The following is a 16,308-nucleotide window of genomic DNA, read 5'->3' as shown; positions in this document are numbered from 1 at the left end:
TTTGCTTTCAGAGAGTGTGACGGGAAGGGACGTTTATGGTGCTTCTTCTTTCTATATACAGGGATGTTGACACCAGCTGCAAATTATGGCCGACTAGAACCCTTGACGGAGTTAATAGTGTCTCCAAAAAGCAGAACATCTGAGAACGTGCCGTCACATTTTCCGTCTTTAAAAACCGCAGAAGGTGACTTTGGATACAGTAGAATGACACATGGAACCACAAGTATTAGCGATACTTCATCACTGAAAGACACAAGTCAAACCTCCGAAATGGAGGCTTCCGGTATATGGAACTCATTAGGAAACCTCCTTTCTTGGGCCCTTGGAAAAAATCCCTCACAGGCTCAAGATTCCCCTAAGGATGTCTTCCAGAGGACTTTGCTGAAAAGCGTCAGCCTAGAAGCGGTTTTCCGCGTATCCCGCCATGTTCCTCCCATCGTAAGTAATAGCCGAGCGTTCCTCGAACATAAAAATGAGAACACAGTTCAGGTGTTTCAATGGTACCCGGAACCCTCGGGATTACTTACAGACATAGTCGTATCCTATGGAACCATTATAGAAATCCCTTCTCCGAAGAGACGCAAAAAGAAGAGCAAATCGAGCGCAGAGCGATCCGCGGGGGAGAAGGAAAAGACCGCCACGGAGATACCCGAAGCCGCGGTAAAGATTGTCTGGCACGGGTTTGAAGATATCAAAGATGTCATTGACTACGACACCAGAAATGGGAATACACATATTGCAAAAGTTTGGGTCAGTGATTATATTGGCTGTCAAATAAGCATATATATTTTTTTTAAGCTGTGTAGTGCTTAGGTAGTGGGGAGGGTCACTTAAAGGGGTACTCCAGTGAAAAATATTTTTAAAAATATTTTTTTTAAATCAACTGGTGCCAGAAAGGTAAACAGATTTGTAAATTAATTCTATTAAAAAAATCTTAATCCTTCCAGTACTTATTAGCTGCTGTATGCTCCAGAGGAAGTTCTTTTCTTTTTTAATTTATTTTCTGTCTGACCACAGTGCTTTCTGCTGACACCTCTGTCCATGTCAAGAACTGTCCATGGATTTGATGACCATTTGATTAAAAAATAATAATAATAATAATAATGTTTTCCACCGGAGTACCCCTTTAAAAGTCAATTTCATACAGCAGTGTTCCCAAGAAGGGTGCCACCAGCTGTTGCAAAACTACAAATCCCAGAGAGTTGTAGTTTTGCAACAGATGAAATTAACGGAGAGGTTAAAGGGGTTATCCAGGAAACTTTTTTCTTATGTATCAACTGGCTCCAGAAAGTTAAACAGATTTGTAAATTATTTCTATTAAAAAAATCTTAATCCTTTCAGTACTTATGAGCTTCTGAAGTTGAGTTGTTCTTATTTGTCTAAGTGCTCTCTGATGACATCTATCTCGGGAACTGTCCAGAGTAGAAGCAAATCCCCATAAGCAAAACCTCTTCTACTCTGTGCAGTTCCCGAGACAGACAGAGGTGTCCACAGAGAGCACTGTAATCAGACAGAAAAGACCAACTCAACTTCAGCAGCTGATAAGTACTGGAAGGATTAAAAAATGTTTAATAGAAATAATTTACAAATCTGTTTAACTTTCTGGAGCCAGTATATATATAAAAATAAAAATTCCTAGATAAACCCTTTAACCTCTCCATTAATTTAATCTGCATTTTCCTACCGTCTATCTACTGCGGAAAATCCGCTGCAAATTTTGCTGCTATTGACTTTGATGGGTCGACAGAAAATCGGCAAAATCGGCCATTATTGTAGGTTTTCTGCCGATCTATTAAAGTCAATGGTAGCAAAATCCACTTCAGAAAAGCTGCATGAAATCCGCAACATAATGATATATAATTTTTTTCTTTCTTCCTAGAATACCCCTTTAAAATCTGCAATAAATCCACAGTATTGCTGATTTTAGATTTGTTCTATTAAAGGGGTCTTCCAGGAAAAAAAAAACTTTATTATATATATCAACTGGCTCCAGAAAGTTAAACAGATTTGTAAATTACTTCTATTAAAAAATCTTAATCCTTCAGTACTAAATTCAGTAATTAATTCAGTACTTATGAGCTTCTGAAGTTAAGGTTGTTTTTTCTGTCTAAATCCTCTCTGATGACACCTGTCTCGGGAAACGCCCAGTTTAGAAGAGGTTTGCTATGGGGATTTGCTTCTAAACTGGGCGTTTCCCGAGGCACGTGTCATCAGAGAGGATTTAGACAGAAAGAACAACCTTAACTTCAGGAGCTCATAAGTACTGAAAGGATTAAGATTTTTTAATAGAAGTAATTTACAAATCTGTTTAACTTTCTGGAGCCAGTTGATATAGATATATAGAAAAGTATTTTCCTGGAATACCCCTTTAATCTCCTTGAACATGAATGATTATGAGTCTTTTATTTAGTTATATTACCTAATAATACTGTCTTCTTTTTATATAATATTCCTAAATGTCTATATGCAGATTCCTGAGAAATTAAGAAAAAATATGAATATTAACATATCTTCAGCTGTCAGGATACAATCATTGGAACCCCAGCCCAGGATCCCTTCATCCATCACGCTGCAGCCTCGCCAGTGCTTGGTAAGTGACCTAAGCGCTAGAGATGAGCGAACGTACAGTAAATTCGATTCGTCACGAACTTCTCGGCTTGGCGGTTGCTGACTTTTCCTGCATAAATGAGTTCAGCCTTCAGGTGCTCCGGTGGACTGGAAAAGGTGGATACATTCCTAGGAAAGAGTCTCCTAGGACTGTATCCACCTTTCCCAGCCCATCGGAGCACTGGAAAGCTGAACTAATTTATGCAGGAAAAGTTATCAACTGCCGAGCCGAGAAGTTCGTGACGAATCGAATTTACTGTAAGTTCGCTCATCTCTACTAAGCACATTTGTCCCATAGAGCAGTGTTTCCCAACCAGGGTGCCTCCAGCTGTTGCAAAACTACAACTCCCAGCATGCCCGGACAGCCGAAGGCTGTCCGGGCATGCTGGGAGTTGTAGTTTTGCAACAGCTGGAAGCACCCTGGTTGGGAAATACTGCCATAGAGGATGCACAGAATTACATTAAAAGGTACCTGTCCAAACTATCTGGCTGCAAAATATATGTAAACCATGAAATTTCTGGCATCTCGACTCCTGATTGCATCATGTCTGGCCAAGTCTTTACACATATCCTGCCGTCAGATCGTCGTGATAGGTACCTTTTTAAATATATATGGACATTTATCAACGGGTTTAGTCAGGTTTTCTTTACTATAATCGTCGCAAAATTGTCGCAACTGCGACTACGCGATTTTTCGTGCGACATTTTGACTGGAAAGCGAGAAAAGCAAGTTTTCCAAAAAATTAACTACGTAGTAATCATTTTAAAATGGACTACGGGTAGTCAGGTATTTATTAACTGCGACAGTCGCAACTGCGCAAAAAAAAAAAGTCGCAACAGGGTTAAAAAATGACTAAATTTACTCCAGCTCAAACATGGAGCAGAAAAAGCTACTACCAAAGGAAAAAAGGAAAAAGTGCTTACGTGAAAGAAAATTATCAACAGGCTGAAACCAGTCGATAAATAAGTCACACATAAGCAAAAAAAAAGTAAGGAAAAAATTACTAAAAAAAAGGATACATAAGCAAAGATTGATAGAAACTACTCTTAGGTTGGACTAAAAAGCCTTGTGCAACTCCGCATATCATTATTTTATGGACTTTTCCTTCAAATCTCTTGATAAGGCTGCATTCACACCACGTTTTTGCAATACAGTTTCCCGTATCAGGTTTTTGATGAAAAACTGATTCCTCAAAACCTGACTAAACTGTATCAAAAAGTGTGTAAATTTTTTTTAACCCATATACGGTTAAAAACCGTATGTGCAGCACACGAAAAAGGACGGTCCAGCCCAAGGTTGCAGGTAAAAGCAGTACTTTCTTTATTGGGTAGTATTCAGACAGAACAACAGCCGACGCGTCTCGGACCTACACCCGGTCCTTAGTCATGGCTGAGTTGCCCATAGCAACCAATCAGATCTCTTCTTTCATTTTTCAGAGGCCTTTTCAACAACGTAAGAAGCGATCTGATTCGTTGCTATGGGCAACTCAGCAACTTTTTCTCTGGACAGGTTATGATAAATTATATTGGCTTATAATAACAAGAGATCATGATCGGCTTCACTGGATCAAAAATTTTAAAGGGATACTACAGCAAAAAGTAACTTAAAGGGGTACTCCGCTGCTCAGCGTTTTGGAACAAACTGTTCCCAACGCTGGAGTCGGCGCCGGGAGCTTGTGACGTCATAGCCCCGCCCCCTCATGGCATCACACCCCTTCGCCCCTCAATGCAAGTCTATGGGAAGGGCGTAATGGCTGTCATAGACTTGCATTGAGGGGACGGGGCCTGATGTAATGACGGGGTGGGGCTATGACGTCATGAGCTCCCGGCGCCGGCTTCAGCATTCGAAACAGTTTGTTCCGAACGCTGAGCAGCGGAGTACCCCTTTAAAGGGGTACTCCGGTAAAAACCTTTTTTCTTTTAAATCAACTGGTGCCAGAAAGTTAAACATATTTGTAAATTACTTCTATTAAAAAATCTAAATCCTTCCAGTACTTATTAGCTGCTGATTGCCACAGAGGAAATTCCTTTATTTTTGGAACACTGATGACATCACGAGCACAGTGCTCTCTGCTGACATCTCTGTCCATTCTAGCAACCGTGCATAGCAGATGTATGCTAAGGGCAGCATGGTGGCTCAGTGGTTAGCACTGCTGACTTGCAGTGCTGGGGCCTTGGGTTCAAATCCCACTAAGGACAACAATAAATAAAGAGTTATTATTATTATTATAATGACATCAGCAAAGAGCACTGTGCTCGTGATGTCATCAGAGAGAATTCCAAAAAGAAAATAATTTCCTGTGTAGTATTCAGCAGCTAATAAGTACAGGAAGGATTAAGATTTTTTTTTTTTAAATGTCACGACCACAGTGCTCTCTGCTGACCTCTCCTGTCCATTTTAGGAACTGTCCAGAGGAGGAGACAATCCCCATAGCAAAAATATGCTGCTCTGGACGGTTCCTAAAATGGACAGCAGAGGTCAGCAGAGAGCACTGTGGTCGTGACAGAAGAGAAATCCAAAAGGAAAAGCATTTCCTCTGTAGTATACAGCCGCTAATAATTACTGGAAGGGTTAAGATTTTTTTAATAGAAGTAATTTACAAATCTGTTTAACTTTCTGGCACCAGTTGATTTAAAAGAAAAAAGGTTTTCACCGGAGTACCCCTTTAAGCTCGATCCACAGAATAGGGGGATAAGTGTCTGATCGCAGGGGGTCTCACCACTGGGACCCCCTGGGACCCCCTGTGATCTCCTGTACAGGCCCTGGGAACCTTGCGTGGTCGGCACGTGGTCCATTTCTTTTCAGAAAGCCGGGGGCCCGTACAGAAGATCGCAGGGTGTCCAGCGGTCAGATCCCTCAGATCACACTTACACCCACCGTCTTCCCCCTCCACGACCTAAAAGTTTATTTTTATTTTTTTATTTTTATTAACTCTTCTCCTCCCTGAAAGGTCTATTATGGTTTCAGAAGATACAGGTCATTCTTATTAGAGTGAAAAGTTATGTAATTGTTGTAAAGCGTTACTGTCATTTGTAAAAAAAAAAAAAAAAAAAATTGACATGTCGTGTGGACACGCTGTGATCCTGAGTGATAGTCAGGTGAAGGCAGAGTGCTTCACTCCCTGGCTGTCAATCAAATCTGACCCTTTCACAGCATTAGTCTATAGCCGTGGTACCCAACCAGTATGCCTCAAACTGCTGCAAATCTACAACTCCCAGCATGCCCGGACAGCCAACGGCTGTCCGGACATGCTGGGAGTTGTAGATTTGCAACAGCCGGAGACACCCTGGTTAGAAAACACTGATCTATAGAGTGAAAAAGTTGGGTTGGGCAGCCAACCGGGGAGTGAAGAGCGCTGCCGTGCACTTCATCTGGCTGATACTTACGATTGAAGTGGGTCTTGTGCGCCTGCTTGTTCATCACATGACCAGGACTAAACATTGATGGCACCTACTCAACGATAATGATGAGCGGCATAGGCCACATTCGAATTTGCGATATTTCGTGAAAATATGGACGAACATTCGTTCTATATTTGCGAAATTCGCATATTGGAGGTTATTTTCTAATGCGCATATAGATAACTATCTACCTATCTATCTATATTATCTATCTATCTGTCCATGTATCTATCTCTCTATCTCCTATTATTCTTGAGTGACGATATTTGCGACTATGAGGATATTTGCGCATATTCGCTCTCCACTCTCTAAAACAGTAAATAGTCTAGGAGCCTTCGTTAGACCACAAGCTGGAAGCAGGGAGGGATAGGATCACTGTGATGTGTTCTGTGGGGAATAAAATTATTTACAAATATTTGTAATTGCCAATATTTAGTGCCATATTGGTGATTATGCGAAATTCGCAATACATTTTCCGATTGCGAATATTCCCGCTCAACACTACGTAATGACACCAAGCAGTGATTGTGAAAATCCCGACCACTTGATTATAAAAAAAGAATAATTGTTGTTCATTTTACAATATTTAAAGGGTACCTCTCATCAAATAAACTTTTGATATATTTTAGATTAATGAATGTTGAATAACTTTCCAATAGCATGTTAATGAAAAATATGCTTCTTTCTATTGTATTTTTCCTGAACAGTCCTGTCAGCAAGCATTTCTGACTCATGCTGGAGTCCTAAACACTCAGAGCTGCCAGCCTGCTTTGTTCACAGCCAAACAGGCTGTGAACAAAGCAGGCTGGCAGCTCTGAGTGTTCTCCTTTGTGAACAAAGCAGACTGGCAGCTCGTAGTGTTTAGGACTCCAGCATGAGTCTGAAATGCTTGCTGCCAGGACTGGTAGGGAGACCCCTAGTGGTCATTTCTTCAAAGTGGAAAATTAAATAGAAAGAAGCATATTTTTTAATAACATGCAATTGTAAAATTATTCTGCATACATTAATCTATAATATATCAAAAGTTTTTTTTGATGAGAGGTACCCTTTAAACTTTTTATTAAAGAAACCGGAACACCTCCCCAATCCTGTAAATCTAACACCTATTGTTGTCTTTTTCTTTGAAGGATAAAAATATAAAAGCGGAAGACGTTAAAGCTGCGTTCAGCTCTTGGCTGCGGTCACACAGCAACTCCTCGTCGCCTTGGATTTCAGGGAAGACAGACACTGCACAACTTTCGATTGGTGAAGGTAAGAAATTGGGGGAACATTGCTGATCTGGCATAATGAAACTTTTAGGATAATCGCGTTTTACTTTATTTGCAAAACATATTTTATGTATTTCATTTGTATATAATCCTTATCCACATATACAGCACTAGAGGCAGAGACATATCAAGGTGTGTGGGGCCGCCTGCTCTAGAACAAACAATGTCCACTTAAAGGGGTACTCCCGTGGAAAAAAAAATTATTTTTATTTTTTTTAAATCAACTGGTGCCAGAAAGTTAAACAGATTTGTAAATTACTTCTATTTAAAAAAATCTTAATCCTTCCAGTACTTTTTAGGGGCCGTATACTACAGAGGAAATGCTTTTCTTTTTGGATTCCTCTTCTGTCACGACCACAGTGCTCTCTGTTGACCTCTGCTGTCCATTTTAGGAACTGTCCAGAGCAGGAGAAAATCCCCATAGCAAACATATGCTGCTCTGGACAGCAGAGGTCAGCAGAGAGCATTGTGGTGTGACATAGGAAAAATCCAAAAAGAAAAGCATTTCCTCTTTAGTATACAGCCCCTAAAAAGTACTTGAAGGATTAAGATTTTTTAATAGAAGTAATTTACAAATCTGTTTAACTTTCTGGCACCAGTTGATTTAAAAAAAAAAAAAAGTTTTCCACCGGAGTACCCCTTTAATACTTTTATACACTTCTCAAATTATACTTCCAAAACATTTCTATATTCCCACCATAAAACACCTACATAATACTGTAATAGGTGTGACAGATCAGGAAGCTTGAGTTCTCAGTAATCCAATTCTCTTTTATAATCTTATTCACTGCTATATAAACTATTTTAAGGCAGTGTTTCCCAACCAGTGTGCCTCCAGCTGTTGCAAAACTACAACTCCCAGCATGCCCGGGCAGCCGAAGGCTGTCCGGGCATGCTGGGAGTTGTAGTTTTGCAACAGCTGGAGGCACCCTGGTTGGGAAACAGTGCTTTAAAGGGGTACTCCACTGGAAAACATTTTTTTTTAAATCAACTGGTGCCAGAAATTTAAACAGAATTGTAAATGACTTCTATAAAAAAATCGTAATCCTTCCAGTACTTATCAGCTGTTGTATGCTCCACAGGAAGCATTTCCTTTCTTTCTGACCACAGTGCTCTCTGCTGACACCTCTGTCCATGCCAGGAACTGTCCAGAACAGGATAGGTTTGCTATGGGGATTTGCTCCTGCTCTGGACAGTTCCTAAAATGGACAGAGGTGTCAGCAGAGAGCACTGTGGTTAGACAGAAAGGAAATTCAAAAAGAAAAGAACTTCCTGTGAAGCATACAGCAGCTAATAAGTACTGGAAGGATTAAGATTTTTTTTTAATAGAAGTAATTTACAAATCTGTTTAATGTTTTCCAGTGGAGTATCCCTTTAATGGTACTTTCACAAAGGCAGATAAACTCCCCACATTGTGTGATCTACCTATAATTTTCCTTTACAGAAACAGCAGAATTCTCGTTTAGTCTAGAAGATTCTTCAGAACCGACAAGCCAAGAGAACATATTCATGTTATGTCAGGACTTCACACAGAAGACAAAAATTCATGTAAATATCAAGTAAGATCATTTATTAGAGCAAAGTTGTGCCCTGTGGGCCGCTGAGTAGGACGGGGAGAGTTATTAGCCATATTGTAAGTTTAAAGCCTAAAAGGGGTACTCCGCCGCCAAACATGTTATCCCCTATCCAAAGGAATAGGGGACCCCCGCGATATCTGCCGCAACACCCCAGTCATCTGGTACTCAGTGCCGGATGACTGGAGATCACAGCTGCCACGCTCCCTCCATTCATGTCTATGGGAGGAGGCGTGACTGCTCTGTTCTAGGAGGGAGGAGGCGTGACTGCTCTGTTCTAGGAGGGAGGAGGTGTGACTGCTCTGTTCTAGGAGGGAGAAGGCGTGACTGCTGTGTTCTAAGAGGGAGGAGGCGTGACTGCTGTGTTCTAGGAGGGAGGAGGCGTGACTGCTGTGTTCTAGGAGGGAGGAGGCGTGACTGCTGTGTTCTAAGAGGGAGGAGGCGTGACTGCTGTGTTCTAAGAGGGAGGAGGCGTGACTGCTGTGTTCTAGGAGGGAGGAGGCGTGACTGCTCTGTTCTAGGAGGGAGGAGGCGTGACTGCTGTGTTCTAGGAGGGAGGAGGTGTGACTGCTGTGTTCTAGGAGGGAGGAGGCGCGACAGGCTTCCTTGACCGTAACACCACAGCGCTGGTCCGAAGTCTGCGGCCAGACCACCCGCGATCAGATATGTTATCCTCTATCCTTTGGATAGGGGATAACATTTCTAGGGAGGGGGGAGTACCCCTTTAACAGGTACATATAGGGGGGAAGATTTATCAAGGGTTGTGTAGGTGAATGTTTTTTTCGCCCTTAAATTTGTGTGGTGGAAAACGTGGACGTGCACCAAATTTATAAAATGGCGCAGGGCCTGTGATAAAAAAAGGTGCCGGCATCCATTTTTTACTTCAACTTTTTACCCCTGTCCACAGCCAGCTTTGTAAGGCAGGTCTAAGGCTGTGTAGATTTTGGGACGAATTGAGGTTGTTCTGACAAATTCTGCAACAGATCGCTAATGATGAATCCATTACCACTGCATTAAAGGGGTACTCCGCTGCTCAGTGTTTGGGACCAACTGTTCCGAACGCTGGTTCCGGCGCCGGGAGCTCGTGACGTCATAGTTTTGCCCCCTCATGACGTCACGCCCCGCCCCCTCAATGCAAGTCTATGGGAGGGGGCGTGACTGCTGTCACGCCCCCTCCCATAGACTTGCATCGAGGGGGCGGGGCGTTATGTCATGAGGGGCGTGGCTATGACGTCACGAGCTCCAGGCGCCGGCTCAAGCGTTTGGAACAGTTTGTTCCAAACGCTGAGCAGCGGAGTACCCCTTTAAAGTTACTACAAATCTGTGTATAACAACACACATCGATTTCTTGTGTAAACCAAAAGTCGCAAATTTAAAGGGGTACTCCGGTGGAAAACGTTTTATTTTATTTTTTAAATCAACTGGTGGCAGAAAGTTAAACAGATTTGTAAATTACTTCTATTAAAAAAAATCTTAATCCTTCAAGTACTTATCGGCTTCTGAATACTACAGAGGAAATTCTTTTCTTTTTGGAACACAGAGCTCTCTGCTGACATCACGAGCACAGTGCTCTCTGCTGACATCTCCGTCCATTTTAAGAACTGTCCAGAGTGGGAGACAATCCCCATAGCAAACATATGCCGCTCTGTACAGTTCCTAAAATGGACAGAGATGTCAGCAGAGAGCACTGTGCTCGTGATGTCAGCAGTGAGCTCTGTGTTCCAAAAAGAAAAGAATTTCCTCTGTAGCCTTCGGCTGTCTGGGCATGCTGAGAGTTGTAGTTTTGCAACAGATGAAATTAACGTAGAGGTTAAAGGGGTTATCCAGGAAACTTTTTTTCTTATATATAAACTGGCTCCAGAAAGATAAACAGATTTGTAAATTACTTCTATAAAAAAATCTTAATCCTTTCAGTACTTATGAGCTGCTGAAGTTGAGTTGTTCTTATCTGTCTAAGTGCTCTCTGATGACAACTGTCTCGGGAACTGTCCAGAGTAGAAGCAAATCCCCATAGTAAACCTCTTCTACTCTGTGCAGTTCCCGAGACAGACAGAGGTGTCAGCAGAGAGCACTGTTGCCAGACAGAAAAGACCAACTCAACTTCAGCAGCTAATAAGTACTGGAAGGATTAAGATTTTTTTTTAATAGAAGTAATTTACAAATCTGTTTAACTTTCTGGCACCAGTTGATTAAAAAAAAAAAAAAAAAAAAAAAAACGTTTTCCACCGGAGTACCCCTTTAACAATGCGACAAATTAACCCACTTTTTTTTAATGCAAAAAAAAATACAAAAAAATAAATAAAAAACAGGTAAATCCTTTGATAAATTCCCACTAGAGATGAGCGAATTTACAGTAAATTCGATTCGTCACGAACTTCTCGGCTCGGCAGTTGCTGACTTATCCTGCATAAATTAGTTCAGCTTTCCGGTGCTCCGGTGGGCTGGAAAAGGTGGATACAGTCCTAGGAAAGAGTCTCCTAGGACTGTATCCACCTTTTCCAGCCCACGGGAGCACCTGAAAGCTGAACTAATTTATGCAGGAAAAGTCATCAACTGCCGAGCCGAGAAGTTCGTGACTAATCGAATTTACTGTCAAATTCGCTCATCTCTAATTCCCACCATTGTAAGTAAAGTGTGACCTGAGTATCCAGTATATGTGTGCTGTGTTCCCTGGCTCAGTTTACTAGGGTGGATCACAATGGTGCCGCCATGTTAACGTTTACTCAGTGATCCCTATATCCCAAGCGATCATCAGTCTTAGCAATAATTTCTCAAGGGTCAGTGACCTAATTCTCTTATAGATACAGATATATAAAAATATATAAATATACAGATAAACCTTTATACCAGTGGTCTTCAACTTGCGGACCTCCAGATGTTGCAAAACTACAACTCCCAGCATGCCCGGACAGCCAACGGCTGTCCGGGCATGCTGGGAGTTGTAGTTTTGCAACATCTGGAGGTGCGCAGGTTGGAGACCACTGCTTTATATAATGCCTGTCGAGATCCTTGTCTTCAGTTATAGGTAATGCTGAAATCTCTTGTATATTCTATGTATCTATATAGGTGAATTTAGAATTTACTCCTCCTGAAAGTCCTCCTACTCCCCCGCAGCCTGACCAGGACCTCCTCTACCTGCAGATGAACAGATTGGGGTATGAAAATAAATCACATCACTTTATTATTTTGGATGTATACTTTATTCTGAATGTTCACACCTATGGGTGTAACTACATCTATAATGGCTGCTACAGGGCCAAAAGGTTGAGGGGCCCACTGGAGCAGCAACACCTACCCTGAGGAGCAGCAGCCATAAAACAGATAAGGTAAAGGACAGTTAAAGGGGTTATCCAGGCCAAAACTTTTTTTTTATATATCAACTGGCTCCAGAAAGTTAAACAGATTTGTAAATTACTTCTATTAAAAAATCTTAATCCTTCCAATAGTTATTAGCTTCTGAAGTTGAGTTGTTGTTTTCTGTCTAACTGCTCTCTGATGACTCACGTCCCGGGAGCTGTGCAGTTCCTATGGGGATATTCTCCCATCATGCACAGCTCCCGGGACGTGACATCATCATTGAGCAGTTAGACAGAAAACTTCAGATGCTAATAACTATTGGAAGGATTAAGATTTTTTAATAGAAGTAATTTACAAATATGTTTAACTTTCTGGAGCCAGTTGATATATATATATAAAAAAAGTTTTGCCTGGAACACCCCTTTAAACAGATTTGTAAATTACTTCTATTAAAAAATCTTTATCCTTCCAATAATTATCAGCTGCTGAAGTTGAATTGTTCTTTTCTGTCTGGCAACAGTGCTCTCTGCTGACATCTCTGCTTGTCTCGGGAACTGCACAGAGTAGAAGAGGTTTGCTATGGGGATTTGCTTCTATTCTGGACAGTTCCCGAGACAGGTGTCATCAGAGAGCACTTAGACAGAAAAGAACAACTCAACTTCATCAGTTCATAAGTACTGAAAGGATTAAGATTTTTTTTATTTGAAGTCATTTACAAAACTGTTTAACTTTCTGGAGCCAGTTGATATATATAAAAAAAGTTTTTTCATGGATAACCCCTTTAAGGTCTCCGTACATAGTCCCTTATTGGGAGCTCTAAAGATACGCATGCGGTGAGTGTCCCCCCAGTGGTTGCTTTTGGCAGAAAGATTGTCATCATTTTTAAAGGGGTACTCCGCTGCTCAGCATTTGGAACAAACTGTTCCGAACACTGGAGCCGGGAGCCCGTGACGCCATAGGCTCCCCCCTATGACATCACGCCCCGCCCCTCAATGCCAGTCTATGGGAGGGGGCGTTGGCTCCAGAAAGTTAAACAGATTTGTTAATTACGTCTATTAAAAAAATCTTAATCCTTCCAACAATTATCAGCTGCTGAAGTTGAGTTGTTCTTTTCTGTCTGGCAACAGTGCTCTCTGCTGACATCTCTGCTTGTCTCGGGAACTGCACAGAGTAGAAGAGGTTTGCTATTTGGGATTTGAAGAACAACTCAACTTCAGCAGCTCATAAGTACTGAAAGGATTAAGATTTATTAATAGAAGTAATTAAAAAATCTGTTTAACTTTCTGGAGCAAGTTAATATATAACGATAACCCCTTTAATTAGGGGCATGGTCGGCATTTTCTCAGTTGGTTTTTCAGTTTTACTGCGTTATATTTTAATGCCGACTATGCACCAAGTGAGAAATATTATGTGAAAGGCAGCAAGTCGGGATTGGACAAACATACAGCAAACCTAGTAAATCTGGGTCAATGTGTTGTCTGTATAATGCAGGACAAGTCAGGTCCTCAAAAGCGAGAGATGCTCTTTGTAGCCGCTCTCTACTGTGGTCAAGTGATTAGCATCCTAGATAATGGGCCCCTCAATAAACCAGAATTCTTTATTAGGCATTGTTCATAAGGCGGAATTTACATGCTTTCGTTCAGATTCTGTTCTGCCAAGCTGGCAGTGTTTTTTGTTTTTTTTTTGCAGTTTTGCATATTCTGTGCAGAATATACGTGAAATTTTTGCTGAATTTATGCAGAATTTCGGATGGAATTTAGAGTCCCATTGACTTAAAAAAAAAAATTTACATGTTCAATCCGGAATGCAACATTTCCGCAGCGGAAAATCTGCCATGTGAGTGGAACAGAGGAAATTCCATTCACCACAATGTTAACTTAAAGGGGTACTCCGCCCCTAGACATCTTATCCCCTATCCAAAGGATAGGGGATAAGATGTCAGATCGCTGGGTTCCCGCTGCTGGGGACCCCGGGGATCGCAACTGCGGCACCGCACTATCATTACTGCACAGAGCAAGTTCGCTCTGTGCGTAATGATGGGCGATACAGTGGACGGAGCAGCGTGATGTCATGGCTTCACGACTCGTGACAACACGGCCCGCCCTCTTAATGCAAGTCTAGTCTTAGGGGGCGTGACAACCGCCACGCCCCCCCCCATACACTTGTATTGAGGGAGCGGGCCGTGACGTAACGATGCTCCGACCCCTGTATTGCCAGTCATTACGCACAGAGTGAACTCGATCTGTGCTGTAATGATAGCGGGGTGCCGCAGCGGTGATCCCAGGGGTCCCCAGCAGCGGGACCCCGGCGATCTGACATCTTATCCCCTATCCTTTCGATAGGGGATAAGATGTCTAGGGGCGGAGTACCCCTTTAATGTAGCAGAATTTGAAACCTGAAATTTTTTTACAGGATTCCGCATGGAAATTCTGCAGTGTGAACATAGCCTTAAAGGGGTTCTCCACCCCTAGACATCTTATCCCCCTATCCAAAGCATAAAGGATAAGATGTCTGATCACACTGACCTCGCAATCTCCGCTTTGGCACCCCAGTCATCCGGTGCACAAAGCGAACTTCACTTCGTGCCTGATGACTGGCGATGCGGCATCGGAGGCTCGTGACATCACGGCCATGCCCTCCCTTCATGACGTCACGCCAAACCCCCTCAATGCAAGTCTATGGGATGGGGCATGACAGCGTGGCTGTAACGTCACAAGTCTTCTAAACGAACCCCAGGTGACCCGCGATCAGACATCTTATCCCCTATCCTTTGGATATGATGTCTAGGGGCGGAGTACCCCTTTAAGGTTTATGAAAATGAGTTGTCTAATCTGGACAAACCCTTTAACTCTACAGCTGTGTGGTGGCTTCTTCTAAGCTTTGGAGGCCCTGCAGCTGTGTGAGTCCCCTCAGCCTAAGAAGGAAATAATATATTGAGACCCCTGTACAGAAGAAGAAGGAAATAATATATTGAGACCCCCGTACAGAAGAAGGAAATAATATATTGAGACCCCCGTACAGAAGAAGAAGGAAATAATATATTGAGACCCCCGTACAGAAGAAGGAAATAATATATTGAGACCCCTGTACAGAAGAAGGAAATAATATATTGAGACCCCCGTACAGAAGAAGGAAATAATATATTGAGACCCCCGTACAGAAGAAGAAGGAAATAATATATTGAGACCCCTGTACAGAAGAAGGAAATAATATATTGAGACCCCTGTACAGAAGAAGGAAATAATATATTGAGACCCCTGTACAGAAGAAGAAGGAAATAATATATTGAGACCCCCGTACAGAAGAAGAAGGAAATAATATATTGAGACCCCTGTACAGAAGAAGGAAATAATATATTGAGACCCCTGTACAGAAGAAGAAGGAAATAATATATTGAGACCCCTGTACAGAAGAAGAAGGAAATAATATATTGAGACCCCTGTACAGAAGAAGGAAATAATATATTGAGACCCCCGTACAGAAGAAGAAGGAAATAATATATTGAGACCCCTGTACAGAAGAAGGAAATAATATATTGAGACCCCTGTACAGAAGAAGGAAATAATATATTGAGACCCCTGTACAGAAGAAGAAGGAAATAATATATTGAGACCCCCGTACAGAAGAAGAAGGAAATAATATATTGAGACCCCCGTACAGAAGAAGGAAATAATATATTGAGACCCCTGTACAGAAGAAGAAGGAAATAATATATTGAGACCCCTGTACAGAAGAAGAAGGAAATAATATATTGAGACCCCTGTACAGAAGAAGGAAATAATATATTGAGACCCCCGTACAGAAGAAGGAAATAATATATTGAGACCCCTGTACAGAAGAAGAAGGAAATAATATATTGAGACCCCCGTACAGAAGAAGGAAATAATATATTGAGACCCCCGTACAGAAGAAGGAAATAATATATTGAGACCCCCGTACAGAAGAAGGAAATAATATATTGAGACCCCTGTACAGAAGAAGGAATTAATATATTGAGACCCCCGTACAGAAGAAGAAGGAAATAATATATTGAGACCCCTGTACAGAAGAAGAAGGAAATAATATATTGAGACCCCTGTACAGAAGAAGAAGGAAATAATATATTGAGACCCCCGTACAGAAGAAGGAAATAATATATTGAGACCCCCGTACAGAAGAAG

General features: G+C 41.7%; 1 protein-coding gene across 4 annotated transcripts in view; it reads left to right on the top strand.

The window, feature by feature from the left end:
• PEX1 (peroxisomal biogenesis factor 1) overlaps positions 1-16,308 on the top strand; it is a 92,064-nt gene that overhangs the window by 28,938 nt on the left and 46,818 nt on the right. For all 4 annotated transcript variants that reach the window (XM_056519019.1, XM_056519020.1, XM_056519022.1 and 1 more), the window contains 5 exons: positions 62-750; positions 2,471-2,590; positions 7,137-7,260; positions 8,722-8,825; positions 11,918-12,006. In XM_056519019.1, the coding sequence (XP_056374994.1) occupies positions 62-750; positions 2,471-2,590; positions 7,137-7,260; positions 8,722-8,825; positions 11,918-12,006 (1,126 nt within the window). The remainder of the gene's footprint in view (positions 1-61; positions 751-2,470; positions 2,591-7,136; positions 7,261-8,721; positions 8,826-11,917; positions 12,007-16,308) is intronic.

Source organism: Hyla sarda, chromosome 5 (assembly GCF_029499605.1).
Source record: "Hyla sarda isolate aHylSar1 chromosome 5, aHylSar1.hap1, whole genome shotgun sequence".
NCBI classification, from domain to species: Eukaryota; Metazoa; Chordata; class Amphibia; order Anura; family Hylidae; genus Hyla; species Hyla sarda.
Note: the sequence above shows the minus strand (reverse complement) of the source record. Positions and strands in the feature narration are given on the sequence as shown.